Genomic DNA, 23443 nt, shown 5'->3' with positions numbered 1-23443 from the left:
TGGTGCTGAAAATCCAGCCGTGGTGCTGCGCCACTGCTGAATGCATTGTAGGGGAAACACTGGGTGATATAATGAAAATGTTTTGGACACATGATCTGAAAAAAGGCCACAGAGGGCTAATGGAGCCCATCAGAATACTGGCATGCACACAGCAGGCCGCATAAACTCTCACTGCAAGACATTTCTAACAGCAGTGCATTTGAACGGATCGGATGGTCAAGTCAAGACCATTTCTGCCAAATCATCGCCTACCATAAAACAGCTCTGAGAGGCGTGCGGTGCGTTTGAAGGCAGCCATGCTTGCCAAGTACAGTAGTCATCACTGTCTGCAGGACAGGTGCACTGACTCACCCCAGCTGCTCATACAGTACAGTGACTGGGTGTGGTCACATGCACTAATGGGTGTTCAGTCAACAAAGTCTTTTCATTACCTCATCATAATCAGGGGAAATCAATTATGGCTGCGATGTGAGTGTTTTCTTAACAGGATGTAAGAAGATGGTACACACACCTGCACACACTTATACATATCATACATCTCAGTTGCCTACTTGTGATTTTAAAATGTCAATCTCATCAGAAACACATGCATTACCTGCAATAATTATTTTTGCCATATTACTTACCTGATAGTTTGGCTTATCAACACAACTAATTAACAAATCAGTACAATATTACATGGCCATAGTTATAGGCCAATGGTACATCCCACAATGTATTTCCCAGATCTTGAATCAGGATATATGGTTGTATGAAAGCATTTGACAAAATGTTTGGGGTGTATGGATGTGTGCTTAATTTAAGTTCTCTAAAGGAAGTGGATCAATCATTGGCTTACTCTCAGCTACACAACCTCAAAGATAGATAGTTAGATAGATAGATAGATAGATAGAGGTAACTAATATGGCAAAAGAAATATCTATAGTGTAATGTCAATTTCTTTCTAGCCTAACAACTAATGCAATGCTTAGTGGGTTAATGTGGACTATCTTTGTTCCCACTTTTTGTCACACCTAAACAGAAAAGTCTGATATCTGATATTTAATAGGATATCCAGTTTCTATCAATTTTCCTAGTTAATAGGCTATTGACATATCTCTCGGATTTCAACTGCATTTTATTTTATTTTTGAATATACAGTAAGGTGAAGTACATAACGGAGCGCGCAAAAGTAGCCTACATCTTTTCAGGGAAGTGATCATACAGGGGAGGTTGGGGGTAGCAGTTGTTTTTTTTCTCTTCTAGCAGAATTTTAAAGTGCATTTCATTTTGCATTCTGACATGGGCTGGGTGATGTGGGATGACAGGGTTTTTGAGCTGAGATTTGAGCTTTACCTTGAACAGCTCCCTCCTCCCTTGCCGGTCCCTCCCCTTGTTTGGATTTCATATCGCAGTATCGGTGTAGCACTTTTCACCCGGAGGTGCCGTAGCGAATGAATGAATAGGGGATCGGTATGTCGGACCGACAGAAAAGAAAACCATCGCCACCTGATCCTGCTTCCCGTGGTTTACAGGTAGAATCTCCCGCCAATTTCAGGTAAGCCATTGCGCCGAATGTCTGCGATACTTTTTTATTAGTTCATGTGGGGCTTGCCTTGCACCACTCAGTGTGGAGTGGACTGGGGGCTTCAGTCAGCTAAAAGCTGCCTACACCGCTGGCTTTGCACTGCAGAGGAGGCTGATGCTTGTTGCTAGCAGCAGCATGAGCTGTTTTGGTGTCATTGAATTCATGTGTGTTCCTCGCTGTTAGGCTACAGTGTATCTGGTTTGTTAGACTATTTGCGTTATTCGGATAGATAGGGCGTTGTCTCCTCTCTTGATATCAGACCTGAGTGACAACAACTTATTTGTTGCAGACGGGCCAAGTCGTTGCTCTCTGATTTTGTATGTTCGTCTGGTCATATTGTTTTGTTTACATTGAGTGGAAAAGCATGAAGGCATGTTTATTAACTCGTAAATACTTTACAATTATATTAAACTACAATTTACCCTTTGCAGTAAATGAAAACCACTTTCTTTTCTTTGAAAACTGAAATTATAGGACTAAAACAGACTTGACAGCATGCTGACCTTCAAGATGGTCTTGGTCAGTTTCTTTGGTGCATAGGGGATATTATTTCATGGGGCACAGCAGACCAGATAAAGAAGCCGTGGTACAGTATCTGTTCCCCAGTCCCAGAGGACTTCACAGAAAAGCTACATTTCATCTGGCAGCTTTTGGAGACCACAGTAACAAAGCCTTTGTAGCTGTGCATTGTCCCTGTAAAAACAACAGACTGTCACTTGCCACCAGTGAAGACAACCAACAACATAGTAAATTGAATTTTAAAATCTAATTTCTTCAGAAAACACCCCCTCCCAACCGTAATGTTTGCTGCTGCTATCAGATTCTAATTGTCATCCCCCATACGCGATGCCCTCCAGCCCCTCTGTAATAAAGCTCCCTCTCTGCACTCCAGGGTTTGGCTGTCTCCCAGAGTAGTGCATCTGTTGAGGTCCTTTTATTTATAACCTTCTGCAGGGTCAGCCATGCTGAAATCCTCAACTGACTCGCTCACTCTGTTTCTTTTCAGAGGCAATCAAGAGCAAGCTTGTCACCACTCCACCCTGAGTGCTTTGATCATCTCAGAGTCGGAACGTCTGTCTTTGCTTTTCATGGCGACTGCTGTCTTCAGAAATGCCCAAATGCTCTGTGGAGCAGCACCAGAAAAGGGCGATGTAGATTGGGATGCACTCATGGATGGCAGAGTGTGTTCGTTTAGTTTGTGTATGATGGGTAATACACAGCATGATTTGAGCCCGATTTCTGGGTTTTGCAGAGCCCTTTCTGTGTCAGCATCTGTCCTGATTTTCCCAAATCTGCATGGTTATATGGCAAAGTGCTGTGTTGTTTTTGACCTCCTATATAGCCTACCTGCTGTGTCCACACGAGAGCTGCATGTGCACTTTTGTTCTATAGCATAACGGTGGTGTTGCAGTCACAATACATCCGCACCTCTCTGTGGATTTGACACCATCATTACTGATGACTGAATTTATTTTCATTTTTTTGTGCCAGGTGTCATTTGACACCCAACAACCACACAAAGTGAACACATAGAATGTTGTTTGTTGGTCTTTCAGTTAAGGGCGGTGTTGTGTTATTTACCCTCCAAAAGAGATTTGTCTCGGTTGATGCTCTCCTCAGTCTCCAGGGATTGGCCTGCGAGAGAGAGGTTATTATCCAGATTGGAGATCTATCCTGGAGATGCCTTAAAGGTTACTTTCCAGATTGAAGATCTATCCTGAATATGTCTTGAGAGGAGGTTATCCCATTGAGAACTAGGCACTTTGAACTTCCTCATTATATTCCTTTGAAGCCACTGAGCCCTACAGGCCTATAGGCTTGTTTTAGAGTGTCAGTGGTGGAGAATTTTAACTGGCATTCCCCACAAACTCTTATACAACCGAGCAGAATAGTGTCTCTGTTGTCAATTTGATCAGCACATATGTCGTATGTCAAAATAATTGAATATACACTTTAAAATGTACTATATTGATTAATTCTCTCTGCATTTTACTTGTAATCATATAAGCTAAAGTTCAGGTTCTCTGACACGGCCAATGATAACAAATTTGGAATCACTCTTACTCTGAGCCGTGCAGATATCTTCAAGGCTTAAAACATATCTCTCAGCCACAGTCCCCACATCTGTCTGCTTTTCTGGATCTCTGATAGATCTAAAGGCCTCTGCTGTGCGGAGCTCTGTCCCATGTTGTGTGAGGAGCTGCTGTAATCACATACGGCTCCAGATGAAGCTATTGCATGCTAAACATCCTGCAGGATTAGAATTGTATCATGCCACTGGGTTACCACCAGTCACTTTCCAAAGTGTTTTAAAGTTGACCTCTTTTGTAGTACTTGCTGAAGGCCATGGTCTATATTTGAATGAACTCGCTGAAGTGTTTTTATGTGTGGGTTTTCTCATATTTATTTCATAAATCATAGTTCTGTAAAAACATTTTGAAAAGCACATGGGATGTTGTTTTAAGGTTTAAACTATTGATTGAGAGCAGTTTGAAGCTGTAGTGATGGATTTGATGATAGATGATGAATGTATCTGCTATATCCAAAACATATTATTTTTGTAATCTTGCTCTCCAACCCTGCGAGCTCCCATTTTCCACATTTACTTTATAAGTTCCTTGCTCTTCTTTGTTATAGCCATTTTCTTTTCAATTTCAGCCAGTGCTTTAAAACTGGTGGGTCAAATCACTTTTAAATAGTTTTAACGATCGGTAACATCGACCCCTAAAGTGGAGTTGATTTTGGGATGGAGCTCGCTATAGCCTAATGAGATTGCGACTTCAGACAGAGACTGTAGACATAAAAAGCAGTAAGTAAAGAGAATCCATATATGGAGGTTAACCTTTAAGGATACATCATCAGTACACTTAACTCTGTGCATCCAATATTAGTTTGACATCAGTGTGACTAGTATTGACCAGAATGAATCACTCATCACATGATAATGAATGCCTCATGTACCTCTGATAAAGAGACTGGACAAACATTTACTGTGGGTGTTGTTGATGTGTCAGAAGCCAGGGATTTTAGTAACCAATGGCATGAATGGTGCTGGTGCCCCAGATGAGATGGCGTGTATTGTTTGTGTTTGGAGGTCCAAATCCCTGGAGCCATTATTTGCAGAAAGCCACCAGCAGAGAGAACATGTGAGGCTTTTATATCTGAGCTGAGACAATCGTGCACATCTGTGAATCATAGAGCTACCGCAGCGTGGCCTGATATTAAAGGTATAAAAATAGTGGTATATCTTATATGGTCTCATAAGAAGATTTTCTCCTGGTCTTAAGATAAAGCATTAACGATTAAGTTGCCTCTTGTGGCCTTACAGTATATCTAGCATAGGTCACTCTGTTTTAGCTGCATACAATGAATGATATGATTCGTTGAGAGACTCTCTCTGTATATACTGTAGATACATTTTTCTTCTGGTGCTACTGTCTTCTTTTGTGTGAGCCCTGTGTGTCTGTGTGTGTGTTGTTCCTGTGTCTATGTGTGCAGGATTATTGTCTGTGTCTGTGTGCGACTGTGCGTGCGTGTGGCGATGGATGTTGCTGTGCTGTGCTGTGGAAATGTAAATTCCAGTCTGTCTCGTCTGAGCTGCCTCCTATCATGGCAGTTCAGGTGTGACGCTCTGTCTGTTTGGATATCTCATTGAACTCTCTCAGAGTCATCCATCCCCAGGAGGATAAACCAGCCATTTAGGAGGGAACGCTGCTGAAGCAAAGATACATGTTTTTGTTTATGTTTTTGTTTATGTTTATGTTTATGTCCTGTTTTGTTTTGTTTATCTTTTAGCAGCACACAGACAGAGCAGAATGTAAGATTGAAAGTAGCTTTTCACTTTTTCTAGTCCGCTGACACATTCCCTGTATTTATCTGCTGTGTTGAGACCCATAGGTGCTGGAGTGCTGTTTGTTTGTGCACACAAAGCGTCTGTTTTCAGCGCTGTGATAGATGTAAGAGTCTGTGTTCACATGGTCTCGCCTTATTGACAGTCCCAGGCGGAGCTTAGAAGGGTACCAGACTGAATGACTGAAGCTACATTCATTAGCCATTCATATTGTGAGCACTGGGAATTCCTTCATTGTTATTCACCTGTTACCCTAAGCAGCATCAGTGCCAGATGCCTAGGGTTTGTGCTGTAAGAGTGCTAGTCAACGTACTAAATCTCTTTCCTTCCTAATGTGTCTAAAGTTACACATACAGCTATCATTGAGTATTTATGGGAGTATTTGTGTTTGAAAAGAAAAGAGTAAAGTCAATTTTTTTTAACTGTGGCTTCTTAACAAGACGATGTACTTAGTAAGCAGATGTACAGAGCACATTACAAAGACCCATCTGTGATAGTGTGGTGAAACAGATAGCACAGGCAGATATAGGGTTACACTGTAAATGAAACACCTTCCTTAAATGTGCAAGCTCCACTTGCACAGAACCCCCAAGGGACTCCTCTTGCTATGGCCCCCACCATTGCTTTTAACAGTGTTTTTACATTACATCAGTCAGCAGCCAGTCAACTTGACATGTTCCATTTTCACCATATGGATGCACCATGGGAGAGAGGGGGATAGAGAGAGAGGAGGAAAAGTGAGGGTGAGAATTCAGGAGAGCAAGAGAGAAGAGAGGTGGGGAGAGGAAGGGAAAGAAGCAAGAATGAGAGGGAGGGAGAGAATGATATAGTGGGTTAAGAGAATGCCTTCCAAAGGGGGGGCTTGGTGGTGTGCCTTAATCTCTCAAGTCAGCAAGCCCAAACCTACAGTAGCTCCCTCCACCTTTCCTATTTACTGGCCTCTGATGTGATGATGTGGGGAAACGCTATTGGCTTGTGATGGAGAGGGGGGCCTGAGATACTCACTGTCAGGTTGATAAACTCTGTTGAGGAGAGCCAGGCGTATTGAAGACATTCATCAGAGTGGGCTGCCAGACAGGAATAGCACTCTGACGATTTACTGCCACCTGCAACCTCAACAACGCCACCTTTTAACTGGGTCCCCGACTCCCGCATCTTCGCCCCCTCAGACTCTTGAAGGCTACACTACCGTAGTCCCCCATCGTTAGCAGGTTTCATTATTTCATTGATAACAAACCATAACCATTGATCTCAAAATAACCATAAATGTATGTTGAGTAAAAAATGTGATCACAAAAGAAAAAAAGAATGTGTGTTGAGTAATACAGCATTTGAAGAGTTCAGATGCAAAAGACTCTAAACACCACTTCTGTCAAAAATTAGATAATGATGGTAAGTGAATGCTCTCTACTCATAGTATACATCAGTCAAATGATTTTATTTCGGAACCTGCTAAATACCTTTTACCTATTTCTCTTCCTGGTCTGAAATATAGATTTTTAGGCAAAACTGTATAGAAATGCTCATTTAAAAGAAAGGTGGCCAGTCAGATTTAGAGAGTTTTAAATCTGAACTCTTAATTTGTTAATAGTATAATTCAAGAATCAAGATACACTTTATTGTCCCACAATGTAGGATTTGCCATGTACTTCCACCTATACAGAATATATAATAATAATGTGGGAAAGAATGGATCAAAGGCTTGTGCATTTGTGAGTGGGTGCACTGTTTTGTTGTGTTTGGTATGGTGTATGGTGTTTGGTGTGTGTGTGTACTGTGTTTTGTTATGTTGGGTATGGTGTTTGGTGTGTGTGTGTGTGTGTGTGTGTGTGTGTGTGGGCTGTGTTTTGGTATGTTTGGTAGTGCGGAGTGGTTTGAAGTGCCTGCAACATGTCAGTAGAATGAGGATGTGTGCTGATGTGTGGTGGTGTGTGGTGGTGGGAGTGCTCTGCAGGGCTTGTGCTGAGAGCTTATTAGATATTCTCGCTTCTCCCCTTTGCCTGCGCCTGTGCCTGCCCAGCCCGCCCTGTCAGAGCAGAGCTGCACTGTCAGCTGATCCAAACGCCAGCCTCCCCCACTCGTTCCAGCATCCCTCTCTCTCTCCTCTCCCTCTCTCTAGGACTCTCTCTCTCCTCTCTCTTTCTCTCTCTCTTTCTCTCTCTCCCTCTCTCTCCATACACGCACACACCGATACGAAACAGTTTTCTCAAGGAAATCCATGTCTATGTGATGTCACAGTGATGTCACATTTCCATTGTCCCTAAAAGGCATACTAATCTTTTAAGGATTAGGATAATATGTAGGGTAGATAAGGGCAAAGATGATTTTACAGTTAATACACTTATGCCTAACTCCTTCATTGCCTTTCCTTTCAAGATATTGTATTGGTAAAGCGTTTAAATCATTTTTTATATTTTCTCTATTACTATTTATGCTTTCTACAGCTCTCATGGTCTCTGTTGTAGGAGTAGTGTATTTTAAAAGGCTTTGGGAACGGAGTGTGTGTTGCAGGGCTGTTTGAAGATGAAAGCCCCTCCAATGCTGGAGTGACATTCCGCTTGGATGCACAGCTTCCCCCCCCCTTATTCCAGCTCCTGAACGGATCTGACAAGTTGCTGCCGAAAAGATCCAGTCAGTCCAGTAATAAATGTCTCTCACTCTTCAGCTTTGAACCCGTTCTAATGACAGACACAGTGTTACGAGGCTGCCAGGGTCGCGCCTTCTCCGATGCTAAATCTGCCACTTTGACTGATACGACAGGCTACGTTGTGTATGTAGCGTAGCGGCACTAGCGATTGGCTCAGAGCCACTGGGGGACATATGGTGCTGGATGGGAGCCATATGCCCGCTGAGGTTGCAAGAGAGGCACACGTCTTCCTAGTCCAGTCGGAGCTGCCATCCCAGGGCCTGACCAGAGGGCCGGTCAACAGGGGGTTCTGTGGAGTGAAACATGGCCACCTCAAACGAGCCAGGCATTTATACTGTAGTGGAATTCATACTGTAGAACAGAAAGGGAGGGGACAAGAAAAAAAAAGCTTTTATGTCAATGGTGCACTGTGTGTGAATTCACTGTATTGGCCAACAAATGTACTCCGTATCAAAATAAAGGGTTCCTTCATACACATGAAGAGAGTGAACCTAATAGTATTTAAAATTTAGAAAGTATTCTATGTGACAAAAACCTTATCTGACTATGAATAACATCATTACACCAGAATGTGTAACTGTCCCGTTCAATTCTGGCTTGATGAATACGCACTGCGGTTATAACTGTATTATTGTGTCAAACAGGAGATAAAGATAGCTCTGGCTTCATTAACCCTTGTTTGATGCTTGTTGACTCTAAATGACCAAATCTTTATTTAATCTCATCAGTGTCACATGATTGTGCAAGCAGGAAGTCCTGTTCCCAGTCTAATGTGATATTCCATGTTCTTAATTGCCTGTGTGTTAAGCTCTCTAGTCTACACCTCCTCCTGGCGAAGTCCTTCTCTTTTGTGAGACGTCCCCTCTGTCCTCTCTGTGGCCGTCCACGCTGCTGTCAGTGTGCATCTTATCTGGGCTGAAAAGCGTCCTCGGCTGCGTGCACACACACAAACGCAGAGAGCCCCTCTCCTCTCCTCTCCATGCTGCTTCCCCTTTGAGGCAGCAGAGAGCTATAAATAGGGAGAGACTTCTCTATTACTGCACCTCCTCACACACACACTGGTACAATCACCCGTACGTGCGCACGCACGCACGCACACACACACACACACACACACACACACACACACACGCACGCTCATGCTCATGCTCATGCACACACACACACACACACTCACTCACTCACTCCCTCACACTGTGTCACCCATTCTGTGCATGTCCTTGAGGAAAATCTGTATAGGTCATTACAGGGTTTTGGGTCTGTACGTGTGTGTGTGTGTGTGTGTGTGTGTTTGATGGTGTCTAAAGCAGGCTACTTGCACTCGCACTGACACACACACACACACACACACTTCTGACGTTACACCCACGACGGCTGGTGTGACTGTGACCTCCCCCCCCCCCCCATCTCTCCTTCAGGAGACGAGCAAGATTCCCCAGTCTCAGCAACAGCTCTCGTCTCCACTCATCCTGCTGCAGAGCAGAGCATCCCACGCAGGCAGGAGCAGCAGGAGCAGGAGCAAGCGGGTGGCAGCAGAGGGGGCAACCTGAGTTGGATTGATCCACGTCATTAATTATAGAGGAGGAGGAGGAGGAGGAGGAGGAGGAGGGGGTCCGTAAGAGAGGAGAGGAGAGCAGCAGCCTCAGCATCAGCAGCAGCAGCCTCTTCAGCGGTGGGCTCCAGCTGAGCCCTTTTACTCCCGAACGCTTCTGCTGTTTTGTGTCCAGGACAGCACTTTAAGCGCTCGCTCACCGACCAGGGGTGCACCGCTCGCACCCGCCCAGGAAGTGAATGTAAAGAGAAGAGGAGGGAAGGAAGGAAACAGAGGAGGAGGAGGAGGAGGAGGAGACAAGGACGGGGAGCTGGTGAAGCAGGAGCGTAGCGGAGAGGAGAGGAGGAGAGCTGAGAGATTAATTCATAAGACACGGACGGCTCTTTATCACCTTTTTTTATTTTTTTTTAAATCCCACTCGCCTTCCTGCCGGCAGAGGAGCGTACGGTGCGGTGGAGTACGGATGGCATCGCACAGAACTCCGACGGTGCTCTGATCAACCGCCACCAAACAAATCCCACGCTGCCTCCGCTCCGCGCGCGTAGCCACAGCATGGAGCCCAACAGGGATGGAGGAGAGGGCTGGATGGAGGACCAGTGGGAGAAATGGTAGGGACGGGGGGGCCGGGGGGGGGGGGGGGGGTAACTGGTCCCAGTCCGTCGCTCCGTGTGTTTACAGTGTGAAGTGGGGAATAGGGCTGTTTGACCTTGTGCCGGTTAGTGCGCATGTGTGTGCTATATGCTCGACTATCTGCAGCTCTCCGGTGAGCACCGGTGCTTGTTCCGTGCCTCTTCTCTTTCGGTGTTGCAGAATTGCCGGGATGTCCTTGAAATGGGGTGGTTGTGTGTGTGTGTGTGTGTGTGTGTGTGTGTGTGTGTTTGTGTGTGGGGGGGGGGGGCGGGGGGTTGTGTGTGTGTGTGTGTCTGTGTTTGGGATAGAGAGAGCGGGGAATGGGGAAGGACAGGTATTGGAGATGGGACAAGAACTGGCAGGATAAGTCTGATACTAGGATACAGGGAAGGAGCATGTTACAGTCAAGGGAGAATATGGGTGCTTCATTTTAAATAGGGAAATGCAATGCATTTTTTATTAGGAAGTGTATAGAAATTGCTGACGTTACTTACGAAAATGTTGGCAAGCTAATTAATGTGTGCTGGTGTGTGATTAACCTACTTTAATGTTACCCTCAGGAAAATGCATAAATTGGTAAACATATGAAGCTGATTGCAAATAATGTTTCCATTCATTTCTGTACCAAAGACAGATCAGTTACAAAGTCTAATCATGATCTGATTGTTGATGAAATACATTGAAAGGCACTGCCTTTCTAGAGAGTCAGTGATACCAGATACAAGTGGAGCAATGCTGAAATAAATGAAGGTCATTTTAATGGGGTCATTTTGCTGTTCACACAAACAAGTTGTGAAGAGCTGTTCTCTCCTATCAAAACACACAAAGTAACACCCACTGTTTGTGTGAGAAGTTTTCATTTATTTTCTAGAGTGACCTGGGTCTTGGCGGGCACCCAAACACTTAGTTGCTGAGTCAGGAGCAGTAATTGGCAGCTGTCTGGCGTGTGCCTGCATTGTGCGTTTGATGCTACCAGAAGCACTGCTAATCAAACAGCTAGAATCAAAACAGCACCGAATCAAGTTAGAGATAAAAATATATACATGTATGCATAAACAACACAGAAGCCATATTGACCTTGACCATTAGCGTCCAATGTTTTATATGACCAGATTTATTGTCTGGACCTTTTCTCATTCTCTGACCACTTCCCAGAATCCTCTGCTGTTGAGGGGGGTCACCCCTGCATGTTTTATGTGGTGTGACGATATGCCATCCTGGGACTTGTCCTTGCAAGCTTTAATTGCACATCTGAATGCCATAGACAGTGTCTTTATGTCCATGTTATTACCCTTCACTGCTGTGTCTAATGCTGCTCTTTTGCCCAGTCACAGTGCACGATACTGAACGGGCCAGATTAGGGGTCTTATGAGCCAATCAGTCGCATGCGTTTTACACACTGCCCTTCCTCAGCCCTGACTTGCTACAGAATATATCTGCAGAGTCAGAGTGGCTGAAGAGGTTGTGTGTGTGTGTGTGTGTGTGTGTGTGTGCACTCAGGCCTGAAGGTCAGGGATTGAACTTAAGATACCCCTGAATTGAGACACACACATACAGAGAGACACAGACACAGACACAGACACAGACACACACACACACACACACACACACACACACACACACACACACACACACACACACACACACACACACACACACACACACACACACACACACACACACATACACACACTCACTCACACAGTCCCCAGCTGGGAAGACAAACAGTGGTCAGTCTTTTTCTGTAGCAGTGGTCAGTCTTTTGTTGGACTAGATGTCTCCAAGGAGTTATGACAGCTGCTATGGATACTGTGTTGGCTGCTTCAGCCCGTGCTCTGCTTTCTCTCTCTGGAACACTGACATTTCCAAGGGTGCCATTACTTGATAACATGGACTTAATTAAATTTGGGAAATGAAGGCTTTGTTCCTGGCAGCCTGATCTAATCCAATGAGGACAGTGAGCTATTGCTGCACAATCTCTCCGAAGGCCGTCTGAGTCTTACACCTGTTAGACATTACAGAACGCAACAGTTTCCTCTGGCTTTTTTTTATAGGCCACGTGCTGTGCTGTTCTAGTACAGAAGGAAACAAATAACACAAGAGCACCAACTGTAAACCACGGCCCATGAATGGGGCTACAGTATGTGTAGTTTTTCATTCAAGAATCGCCCAGAAATAGCAACAGAACGTGTAGAAACCATTTTGTTGAAATCAAAACACCTATGATCTTTGTTGCCTAAATATCCAAGATGTCATGCTAAATAGCTAACTTTAGACTCTGTTCAAACCATACTCTGTTGCTGTATCAGCTCTGTACTGTCGTGAACAAAATTGTGCATTAGACAACTGATATCCTATACAGCCCTTATACGTTGCTATGCTAACGCTACAGACTGCACAGTCCCCTAACCATAGGCATGCATTATCATATGCCTACTGTATGAAGTGGTGTTAGCCTGCAGTGGTTATATTCATTTGTCTGGCTGAGGTCTCAGACTGCGGTTCTCCACCAGTCTGTCAGTCTCTTCCGGGCCTCTAGCAGTCTGGAGCAGGATCTCAGTTGGGTTGGTCTGGGTCAGTCGTGTCCGGAGGAACCTGCCGCCCACTCAGCTGGCTGCTCCCCTCCCCACGGTCTGTCAGTGTTATTTAAGCTTGACTACCTCTGACTGTCCCCCGGGCCCCCACATGAATGCTATCTCTCCCTTCTGTAGATCAGCTTAGCATAGGTAGTGTGAGACTGTCCAACCAAATGGACATTGCATTGAACGGAGATTTGCTCAGAGGAGACTACTAAAGCTACATTTCTGTTTTGTGTGACTTAATTGGTAACAGCTGTTATAAACACCTTGCTTTACTAAACTGTTAGTAGCAATCTTCAGAATTTGTGAGATTTGGCTTAGAGTGCTTTTTTTCAAGAAGCAGAAGGAGCATAACAAAGGATTTTTGAAGGAGCATAATGTTCCAGATATAGAGCTGAAATTCAGCAGTATTAAGAATATGGATCAGGGGGGGATTTGTAGTGCGCTGACTGCGCACAGACTAATTAGTGGTCCGTCCATGTGGTCTTTTTCCTCAGGCTGACCCACGACATCAGTCTGGATGAGTTTGAGGACGAGGACCTCTCCGAGATCACGGAGATCACCGACGAGAGAGGCATGAGCCTCAACTGCAATAGCCAACTGGACATCAAGGTGAGGAGAGGCCTGAAGTGACCCTAACACTTCTGCGTCTGCTGCTGCTGCTGCATCTGGTCTGCATGACTGTGCAATTTTCAGAAAATACAGTTGGAAAATATTAATAGCAGACATTATTGATTAATAGAACACATGAAGATTTAATTAGCTGTAGAAAGCTCATTTATGTCGTTTTTATTTAAATGTTCCCTTTGAATTTGAGTGCATTTGCCAACTGGTGAGTGTTTGATGTCCCTTTTTAAGATGGAGGGGAGAATGCTGGCTTATTTCAAAGTTTCAAAGTCTGTCAGAACATCAAAGAATATTTGAGGTAAACAGTATTAAAATCAGGATATTCTGAATGAAGCACTTTTTGCCAGAAGTCCTTCCATCCCAGAGTGTTTTGCTCAGTGTCTTATTTTCGCATCTTTCATATAATATGCATAATGGTATCTACAGTACCATATTGTGGAGGTAGATAGCCCCAAGAGGTGCAGCATTCAATAATAAATGAGAAAATATTCTGCAAATCACATGAGGATTGTTAATTGCTCTCATTGGTTTGATGATTTTCTATCTTTTTTACACATAGACAATATTGTATAGTCTATTCATTCTTGTCATGATTCCGAATGTAATGTGGTTTGTCACAATAGATATAACTGCATTCAAAGTTATCAAAGAGTCATCGGTAGTCTTGTTTTTTTCCCCCCCAGTGAACAAGCTAACATTATGACTATTTTTTAGGTTAATTATTTTTTCTCTGTTGGACAGATGAAGTACAGCATATTTTAGTCCATATTTCAATGTGTTGCATGAGTGAAGAACCAAAAGCGAAAACCAAAGAGCCCTTGCTCATAGAGGGGCAAGTGGAAGGCTATTAATATTCTGTGTGAATAAAATACGCCGCCCTGTCTTTAAGACAGGGAAAGGTGATATATTTCCTCTATTCTAAGCCTGGCCCTGTGCGATGATTCATGGCTTATCGCCCCACCATTCACTACAGGCCAATCACCTTGGTGAGTAAAAGTAAAAGGTCGCTTGCTTATTTTCTGAGGGAGAGCACATTGAGGGTGCGGTGGCTTCAGGGCCGACAGGTCTTTGTGCTCCTCATAATGCGATTCCATTTGAAGCCTCCAGGAGGCTACAAGGATCTCATTATGGACTTTTTGTGTCTCTCACTATGTGTTGAAGGCACACAGACGGAAAATGTTGTTCATAACAAGAGTGGTTATAATGGATGTTGCACTAAAAACATCTACTGTTCCCCGTTTTATGTGTGGAAGAGGGAGAGAAATCAAATAAAAGTTTGTGCATATCTTATTAGTGGTAAAGAGCCTCAGGACAGTGTGTGCTCCAGTTATATAGTGGCTATCCGGCTCTCATTTAAAAAGTGTGGGAAAGGATTGCACACCCAAATAGAGGTGCTGGCCAGGAGGTTATCAGTTTCAAAGCAGAGCCACACACTTTGATCTCTTGATATATTTATTAATGACAGACGTGTCGGAGATCAGAGTGGCTACTCTGCTTTTATATTCGGCTCTGATTAGCAGCCATGGAAAATACTGTCTTTTCCATTGAGGAATGTTAATAAATAAGGTTTTGCAGTGTGAAATCACCAAATGTTAAAGGTATGTCTTATATTTGGGATGTTCAGGCCTTTGACAATAAGCATTCTTCTGTCTGTAGGTGTCTCTAGGGCTCTGCATTCAGAACCTAACTAAACTGTGTGAGCCAATCAGAAAGCTTCCCAGTAGAGTATCGGATTCAGATGTGCATGTGCTGTAAGGAGTGGAATAGGCCATTTGGATAGCTAAGGGACCGGGAGAGAGGAAGGCTGATGCTGCTTACACTACAGTATATCTAATACGGGCAATCACACATACTCTATGGTTTTACTCTGTGTTTCTGTACACACTAAGCTGCACTCTGTTCTCCACGGTAGAGATGTGTTATGTGTGTGCTGTAGAGGGCTCCTCATGGCTACTTAAGGCAAAACTCTGATCTCTATGGTAAACGGTAATCTTTTATTACTGTTTTTAATCAGAGACAATAAGTCTGTATTTCAACCTTCTCTGATGAATGAATATTCGATACTGCTGCAGGATAAGGTTGTGAGGGATTGGATGCAGTGCTGTCTGCCACCATGTTAAGAATAGAGCGTGTGTGTGTGTTCTCCATCCTCCTTCTGACCAGTTCTGGTGATGCCCTGTGTGTGTTTTCAATTGTGACGTACACTGCAGGTGTGAAAAGAGGAGAGAAAAAAACCCCATTGCAGTTGCCATGGAAATATCCTCTTCCTCCGTCCATGTTTTGGTTGACTCATGCCCACCCCCTCCTTTTATCCTCCTCCTCCTCTTCCTCCTCTCCTCTCCTCTTCCCTCTGCTTCTCATCTCTCGGTCCCTGATGGCAGACAAAGAGGATTGTATTTGAGAGATAACAATGTGGCTGATTGTGATCACGTAGAGGCAGGGAGCTCGCTAGTTGTGTGCGTGTGTGTGTGTGTGTGTGTGTGTGTCTGTGTGTGTCTCTGTGTGTGTGTGTGTGTGTGTGTGTGTGTGTGTGTGTGTGTGTGTGTGTGTGTGTGTGTGTGATGAGGAGACACGGTGACAGCGCACACCATTATACATGAAACCATTTCTAGCATTTCATTACGCCCTGACATGAAGAGAGCAGCGACAGTAACAGTGCAGCTGAAATGTGCCGCACGTCTAAGTGTCCAAACGTCCAAGTGTGTATTCATAGTGTTCTGGTCCGCTTGGAGAAGAACGCCTTCACTCCTCATCTGAATCCCCCCCCCCCCTCCCCCCTCTTCTGTTTCCTGCTCCTCTGGCACATGCAGGTCACGCATGCAGAGGCATGTTAATGCTGATCAGCAGGTCTTCTGCCCTGCATATCAACCCCCCACACTCACCTCTGATCAATACAATACGTCTCCTCCGTCCGTCCCCCACACACACACACCCTGTGCTGCTGCTGTGTCTCTCTCCTGCACCCACGCAGGCACGCTATGGGGCCCAGTGTAGCGTGTGTTCTTCAGACCCATCTCAGTGAGGGCCGCCGCTGCTGCTGGGTCATTAGTGAATTAGTGATAGTTACCCCCAGGATGGCTGCTTCCACCGCAACCCCATTATTACCCCACCCGAGGGCTCTTTGCCCCCCCTTGGGGTAGCAGACAGCGCTTCTGTACCGTGTGCTGGTGTGGTGTGTGTCCTCTACCACTGTGTCCCAATGTGTGTTCCTGTATAATTGATGAGGAAAGCCCACCCCCCCTCCCCTCCCCTCCCTCTCCTCTCCCTCTTCCTCTTACCTACCCTCTTCTGTGTCTCCCCTAGGATGATGAGCTCAGAAATGAGGTCATCTTCCTCTGTGTGGGCGTGGGCAGTGTGTGTGTTTGTGTGTGTGTGTGTGTGTGTGTGTGTGTGTGTGTATGTGTGTGTGTTTGGGACAGACTTTAGCAGACACAGGTGGCGTGCTCCAGGGAGAGCTATCTTGGTTGAGAGGAGAGGGGAGGAAAGGAGAGGAGGGGAGAGGAGAGGAGGGGAGCGGAGGGGAGAGGAGGGGAGGGGAGAGGAGAGGAGAGGAGAGGAGAGGAGAAGAAAAGAGAGTAGAGGAGAGGAGAGGTTGAATGAATGAATGAATGAATGAATGAATGGCGTCCCAGGAGACGTTGGGATGCATTAGTGACTGTAATGCTCACTGGGGTCAGCTGGTCATGTGACAGCAGGTGTGAAGGCCATTTGTAATGCTGTTATTGGGAGTGCTCCGGGTCAGTGGGTCAGAAATATATCACTGCCAAAGACAAAGCATATCCTGCCATGCATCTGGAGTGCAGCTTGATCAGCCTCAGTGGATGTTTATTGACATACTGTATACTGTTGTCTATTCATCCATAATATCCTGTTGCATCCATTTGCTTGCCTTGCATGATGACAACTGAAAATTAAGAACGTAGGCTTGAGTGGAGGCAGTTTTATCATTGATTTATCCGTTTTCTGCATTGGATAAATGATGCCATATTCAAGATGGCCTTGTGGGGAAGAAAACCCTTTCAATATGTGTGACTGGTGGAGGAAAGAGTGACTTGTTGTTAGAGAATGTTCAGACTCTGTGTAGCACTCTCTCTTTCTTTCTTTCTCTCCCTCTCTCTCTTTCTCTCTCTCTTTCTCTCTCTCTCTCTCTCTCTGTCTCTCTCTCTCTGTCTCATTGTTTTGGTCTTGATGTGTTTGTTAGTTGGGTCACATGATGCATATGTTTACACCTGTAAACTCACTCCTCCAGGCTCATCCTCTCTGGATCTCCTGGTGTTGTTGACAGTGACTCTTGCTCACACCATGTGCTGGAACAGCTCTCAGTGCCTCTAGCACACACACACACACGCACACACACACACACTGCTACTCAACTGCACGTGATCTGGTTTCCTGTATTGTTCCAGACACAGTGGCTCTATAGAGCTGCCCAGTACTGAAAAATACAGTGAATGGTGGGTGGTTTGAGTTGTAAGGCTACAGGGACCTGTTGTCCCCTCCCTCTCCCTCCACCTCCCCAGGGGTATGTAGTATGCAGCATAATGGAGATGATTGGGGGGTATGGTGTGTGTGTGTGTGTGTGTGTGTGTGTGGGGGGGGGGGGGGGGGGGGGCTTGGACAAGTATCAGAATCCTCAGGCAGTGCTGTGTCTCCCTGCCCTGTCTCCAGCTTGTTGCCTAGCAACAGGCCAGGGCTCTTAAAGGGACCACGCATGAAAACACCCATAAAAAGCAGAGGAAGGCTCTAGTCCACCCCCCACTGCCACAGACCGGGACAACTCCATCGATTAACCCCCCTCGTGCTCAGCTGATCCAGTCTAGCACCCTCCCATGATGAAGATGCAGTCAGTGGAGGTTTATGGGGTCGAGGAGGGCGATGAAAGCAATGAAATGGCCCAGTGCAGGACATGTCTCCCTTGTCTCTGCTCCTGTCATGTTTCAAAAAGCCTCTACCTATCTGACCAGGCAGTAACAGGGCTATTTTTAGGCTTGTGTGATGGAAATGAGTGTGGCTGTAGTTTGTTTGTTGTTTGCGTGTCGTTAATCTAGTTGTAATCTGGAATGATATCAAGTGCAGATTTGTAGTGGGCTCATAATATCTTAGGTATTTGGTCTAGCTTGAGGGGAAAGCCTTGGCTGTAGTGTTTGCAGTTCTCTGTGTGATTGTTGTGAACTGCATACAAATGTAGGACTCCAGACACAATCGCACCATAGAATCGGATTAACCATCATCACATTCAGAGGATATGCGTTAGCCAGCGTAATCGCAGCTGGCTACAATGTGGGAAATTCACCTAGATTCAAACACAGCTTTATCTTAATTGGTTTGCAAATAGATTTGTTTCGTTAAAGAAGCCATGAATTGAAGTAAGCCATGTGTTTGGTTTTTTTGTATATTTATTGTATAGACTTTTTTGTATTGTTGTACATCCGTTTTCAGGAGGTTTCAGGAGGTTTTTAATGGCCGTTTTAGATGACAGTATATCCATAACGAGTGCCAAGAATGTACAAATTGAAGTCTGGCTATTCTGGATAATGATTTGTGTGTACATTAGGCCTGCATTATGCCATTGCTATGGATGGCTCTGTGATGCATGTTGTTGACAGTTCATGTTTGTTTTTGTTTGTGTACACCAGGTTCAGTTTGAGTGGCTAGCACATGGCTGAAGTGAAAAAGCATGATCTGTGTGTTTGAAAGACTCTTAACAGCTTAACATGGACACTGACCTGAAGTCAGCTGATCCGCTCCTTAGCCAATAAGAGCTGACATGTGTCACACCTCATTATAGTATTCCCTCATGCCTAAAGCCTCATCTACACTTTCCATGGGAAACACAGTCTTAGTTTTCTGAATGAGGAGAAGCATACTCGTAGCTAATAGGTGTTTGTGTGAATATGTGTGTGTGTGTGTGTGTGTGTGTGCTTGAGTCAGAGCTTGTTGCGTCTGAGAATAGCTTGGGGAAATCCATTCCAAATTAGGCGAGTGCACACATACACAGTGACCTAGTGCCCTTCGAAACCCTGCAGTTTGGTTCACCGTACTGAAATCAACCCATGAAATGAGTGTTTCAGTAGATGTTTACATTCCATATCACAGCAATCTGCATGCTTCAAAACATGATTGAACGTGAATTCTAATTAGCCACGGATGACTTCAAACATACTGTGTGCTGATGAACACATGGTTACCCTTGTCATTAAAACAGAGCGAGGCTGACTGGTTGCTATAGATACTGCCTGCCTTCTAGATGTCATGTAGGCAGCCTCTCGTCTCTACCTCTCCTCGTCATGAAGTGCTCTGACTCGCTCACTCCTACTGCCTGTCTTGTCGAGGCTTGTAGAGGTTCTGTGCGTAGAAGTGGCCATTTTAAAGTGTTGATGAGGATGGTGATGAGCGCGTCACTCAAATCAGTGGAGTTGGTAAACAGCCTGTGTGAATAGATCTTGTGTGGAGTGTGTCCCCCCTCCCTCCTCCTCCTCCTCCTCCTCCTCCTCCTCCTCCTCCCCCCTCCTCTTAACCCCCCTCCCTGTTTCTCCCCACTCTGTGTGTCTGGTTCAGCCGCGGCCATGTTTAGAGTAAGGAGTCTGGATTAGCCAGTAGTGAGAGTGTTAGCGCCTGATGTCAGAGCTCTCTCTAATTGGCTCGTTCATCCCTCCATCCCTCCCTCTCTCCCTCCCTCTCTCTCTCTCCCTCCCTCCCTCTCTCTCTCTCCCTCCCTCTATGCTCTTCTGCTTCTCCTTGCTTCTCCATCTCCCTGACTTTGCTCCCTGCTCTTTTCCCCGCTCTCTCTCTCTCTCTCTCTCTCTCTCTCTCTCTCTCTCTCTCTCTCTCTCTCTCTCTGCGTGACTGACGCCTGCTCCGGCCAATCGTTCGCAGGCTCACGTGATGCGGGGAGCCAATAGCGGCCTGGGGATGGTGGAGGCGGGTGCAGTGGGACACATCCAGTCGGAGATCCTTCACTTGGACCTGATAGATGCTGCCGACGGCAACTGCGAGCAGGAAGTCTGTCCAGCCGCCACCAAAGCGCCCGCCAAGAACCCCGCTCCCGCTGCCATGGATACCTACCGGCCCAAGAGACCCACCACACTCAACCTGTTTCCACAGGTGCCTCGCACACAGGTACGGCCCCTGGTGCTGTTGTCAACGTTGTTCAAAATGCAGAGCTAAAAATAGTGTGTGTGTGTGTTTGCGTACTGTATCTATGTGTGTGTACAGACCATATGTGCACTTGTTATTGCGGCTATGCATGCATTGTGCTCAATGTTTTACATGTTTCATTAAGATGTAAGTAATAACTACATATAAATAAGTGTGTGTGTGTGTGTGTGTGTGTGTGTGTGTGTGTGTGTGTTTCTGTGTGGATGGTTGGGAGATACAGAGGAAGAAAAAGGATATGTTTGAATGTGTATGTGTGTGTATGTGTCTGCGTATTCATCCGTTGTTTTGAGGGAGGCGATTGTGGTTGTGTGAAGCCTTTTGGAGATGTATCCTCGCGAGTCGTGTTGTGCATTCAGCCTCGCGTGTGACTGTGTTTAAGGGTCTGAGGCTGTAGGGGACTTGGGCATATGTGCCCGCTACCGGGCAGGGCTGTGTGTGTGTGTGTGTGTGTGTGTGTGTGTGTGTGTGTGTGTGTGTGTGTGTGTGTGTGTGTGTGTGTGTGTGTGTGTGTGTGTGTGTGTGTGTGTGTGTGTGTGTGTGTGTGTGTGTGTGTGTGTGTGTGTGTGTGTGTGTGTGTGTGTGTGTGTGTGTGTGTGTGTGTGTGTGTGTGTGTGTGTGTGTGTGTGTCTCCCCCGCTTTTCTGACTCACTGAGCTGACTGACCTCCTGGCTTAATGAACTTGGATGGCCACGGCCATGTAGATTATCCATAGGGCTGGACATGGGTCTGAGCAGTCCTTATCGTGTGTGTGTGTGTGTGTGTGTGTGTGTGTGTGTAACTGTCTCCATGCGTGTGTGTGTTTGTGCTTGTCTGTTTGTGTATGTGTCTTTGTGTGTGTGTGTGTGTGTGTCTTTGTATGCCTGTGTGTGGCTGTGTGTGTGTGGCTGTATGACTACGTTTTAAAGGCAAGTGATCAAACAGACAGTATTAAAAGCTCATTGTAGGAAGATGTGCACACACACCCTGTTTGACTCACACCTCAGCTGTCATCGCACCAGTCAGAGAGGAGCTATATTTGGCACTATGTGATCTTGTCTTTCAAAGTAGTTGGACAGTGCCTTCTTTGATTTGTCAGTGTGTGTGTGTTTGTGTGTGTGCATGATTGTTTGTTGTGTGCTCCTGTCTTTCTGTGTGTCTCTGTGTGTGTGTGTCTCTGTGTGTGTCTCTGTGTGTGTCTCTGTGTGCGTCCCACTGTGTGTTGGTGAGTGACTGTCATGTGAAGGAATCTGCAGCCGCATCATTGGAATAATTGCCTGGCTGGCCGTCCTCAGGGGTTTGAGGTTGTGCAATGGCCAGCGATGAAGCGTCCATCTGCTCCTTGATGAGCAAGACATCCCTCCCTTTCCATCCTTGTGATGATGTTGTGATCTACTGTAAGAACGGGCAGTCATATGAATACTAAACTTTAAAAATATTCAGTGAGATCATCGTTCTCCGACCACCCATAATCGATTTCATTGTTGGCGGTTATGGTGTGGGACAGGGAATGCAAAGTCACTTGACAACCCCTGGCGCTGACGTGTTTTGATGTACTATTAAGTTTGACTGTATGGGTTATATAATTCTGTCTCTCTGTGGAATGCTTCAGAGCACTAACGGGATTAGACCCCCATGCTGGTACTTCTAGTTCAGAAGGTTGGTAGATCAGAGAAATACTATTCAAACTCAGAGGTAGAACACTGATCAGTTTGGATCTTGACTATGTAACGATGGTCACAGAAACCAGTTAAAATCACAAAGCAAATTATAATTTAAGAAAACTTTTTTTTTACGTTTTAAAAATATTAAAGTGGTTAAATATCTGAATGAAAGAATTGTGGACTTTACTCAATAGCTGCTGTGATAACCTCAGTTCTCTTAAGGTGGCAATAGAATCACCAGTCCTGTAATCTGCCCCTCTCTGTTCCATGGGAGCAATGAGTGTTGACATTTTAAGAGTGTTTGTGAGACACAAGTCCAGATTGGCTTTGAGATGGATGGAGTCTTGCCTAATGAGAAGGTAGAAGGGGAAATGTATGTCCGACGGCACGTGGTTTAGTTTAATAAAAGGCCACTTTCCTGAGAAATAGAAAGTTGTGTAACCCAGCCAAGGTAAATTATGTTAACATTAAATTCCCAGCTAATTAAAAAAGTACATTTTGAAATCAGATTATTCTAATGGAGAACTTGTTTTCCAAATGGTTGTATTTACAGTAATTGAAGCCTCCACACCCTACTTGGACCATTCCCTGTCAGACTCCATGTTGTGACAGTGTGGTATTTGTGTTGAGGTGGATTTGACTAGGTGGATTTACTACACAGGGACTACTGGTCCTGGCTGAAGAATGTGGGTCTGGAGCCCCACCAGACACAGAGCACTGCTAGTGCTAGTCTAACACTCTTGCTTTTTCCATGGCCATAAGAATGCAAATGAATACCATAAAGGATAATACAAATTATAATAATAAAGAAGCACTATAAGTAGGGTGCTAACGAATGTTACTACACAACGCTTTAATAATCCTATTTAATCCTAAATTTCACTATACACGCCGGCCGTTCAATGTGCCTGGCCTTATCGGGGTGCAGGTTGCAGTCGGAGTCAGTAGGTGCAGTCCGGCTGAACAGCTGCCCCTGTCCTGGGATTCTCTCTCTGATAGTTTAATCCCTAATCTGGACACGTGCGCCTCGGCCTCGGCCCGGGCCCGGGGGAGAGCGTAGTGCCACCTGGGTGAACTTTCCACAGCGCCTCACTTGACGCCGACGGTGAGCAGACAGCTGGCACGCTCCTCACTCCACTCTCCGTCAGTGCGCAGGACACACACACGAGTTCCCGCTGGTGTTCAGCTGCTCC

The 23443-nt window shown here is 45.4% G+C and overlaps 1 protein-coding gene across 2 annotated transcripts in view; it reads left to right on the top strand.

The window, feature by feature from the left end:
• Nucleotides 1–1423: 1423 nt before the first annotated feature.
• mapk8ip1b (mitogen-activated protein kinase 8 interacting protein 1b) overlaps nucleotides 1424–23443 on the top strand; it is a 36004-nt gene continuing 13984 nt past the window's right edge. Inside the window, exons 1-3 of one of the 2 annotated variants that reach the window (XM_062550010.1) lie at nucleotides 1424–1537; nucleotides 13323–13437; nucleotides 20329–20571. In XM_062550010.1, coding sequence (XP_062405994.1) covers nucleotides 1455–1537; nucleotides 13323–13437; nucleotides 20329–20571 — 441 coding nt within the window. In that variant the 5' untranslated portion in view covers nucleotides 1424–1454. Of the gene's footprint in view, nucleotides 1538–10149; nucleotides 10225–13322; nucleotides 13438–20328; nucleotides 20572–23443 lie in introns of those variants that run through there. The other variant, XM_062550011.1, reaches the window with a different exon arrangement.

The sequence above is a fragment of the Sardina pilchardus genome, chromosome 11 (genome assembly GCF_963854185.1).
Source record: "Sardina pilchardus chromosome 11, fSarPil1.1, whole genome shotgun sequence".
NCBI lineage: Eukaryota > Metazoa > Chordata > Actinopteri > Clupeiformes > Clupeidae > Sardina > Sardina pilchardus.
This window is presented reverse-complemented; position numbering and strand designations above follow the sequence as displayed.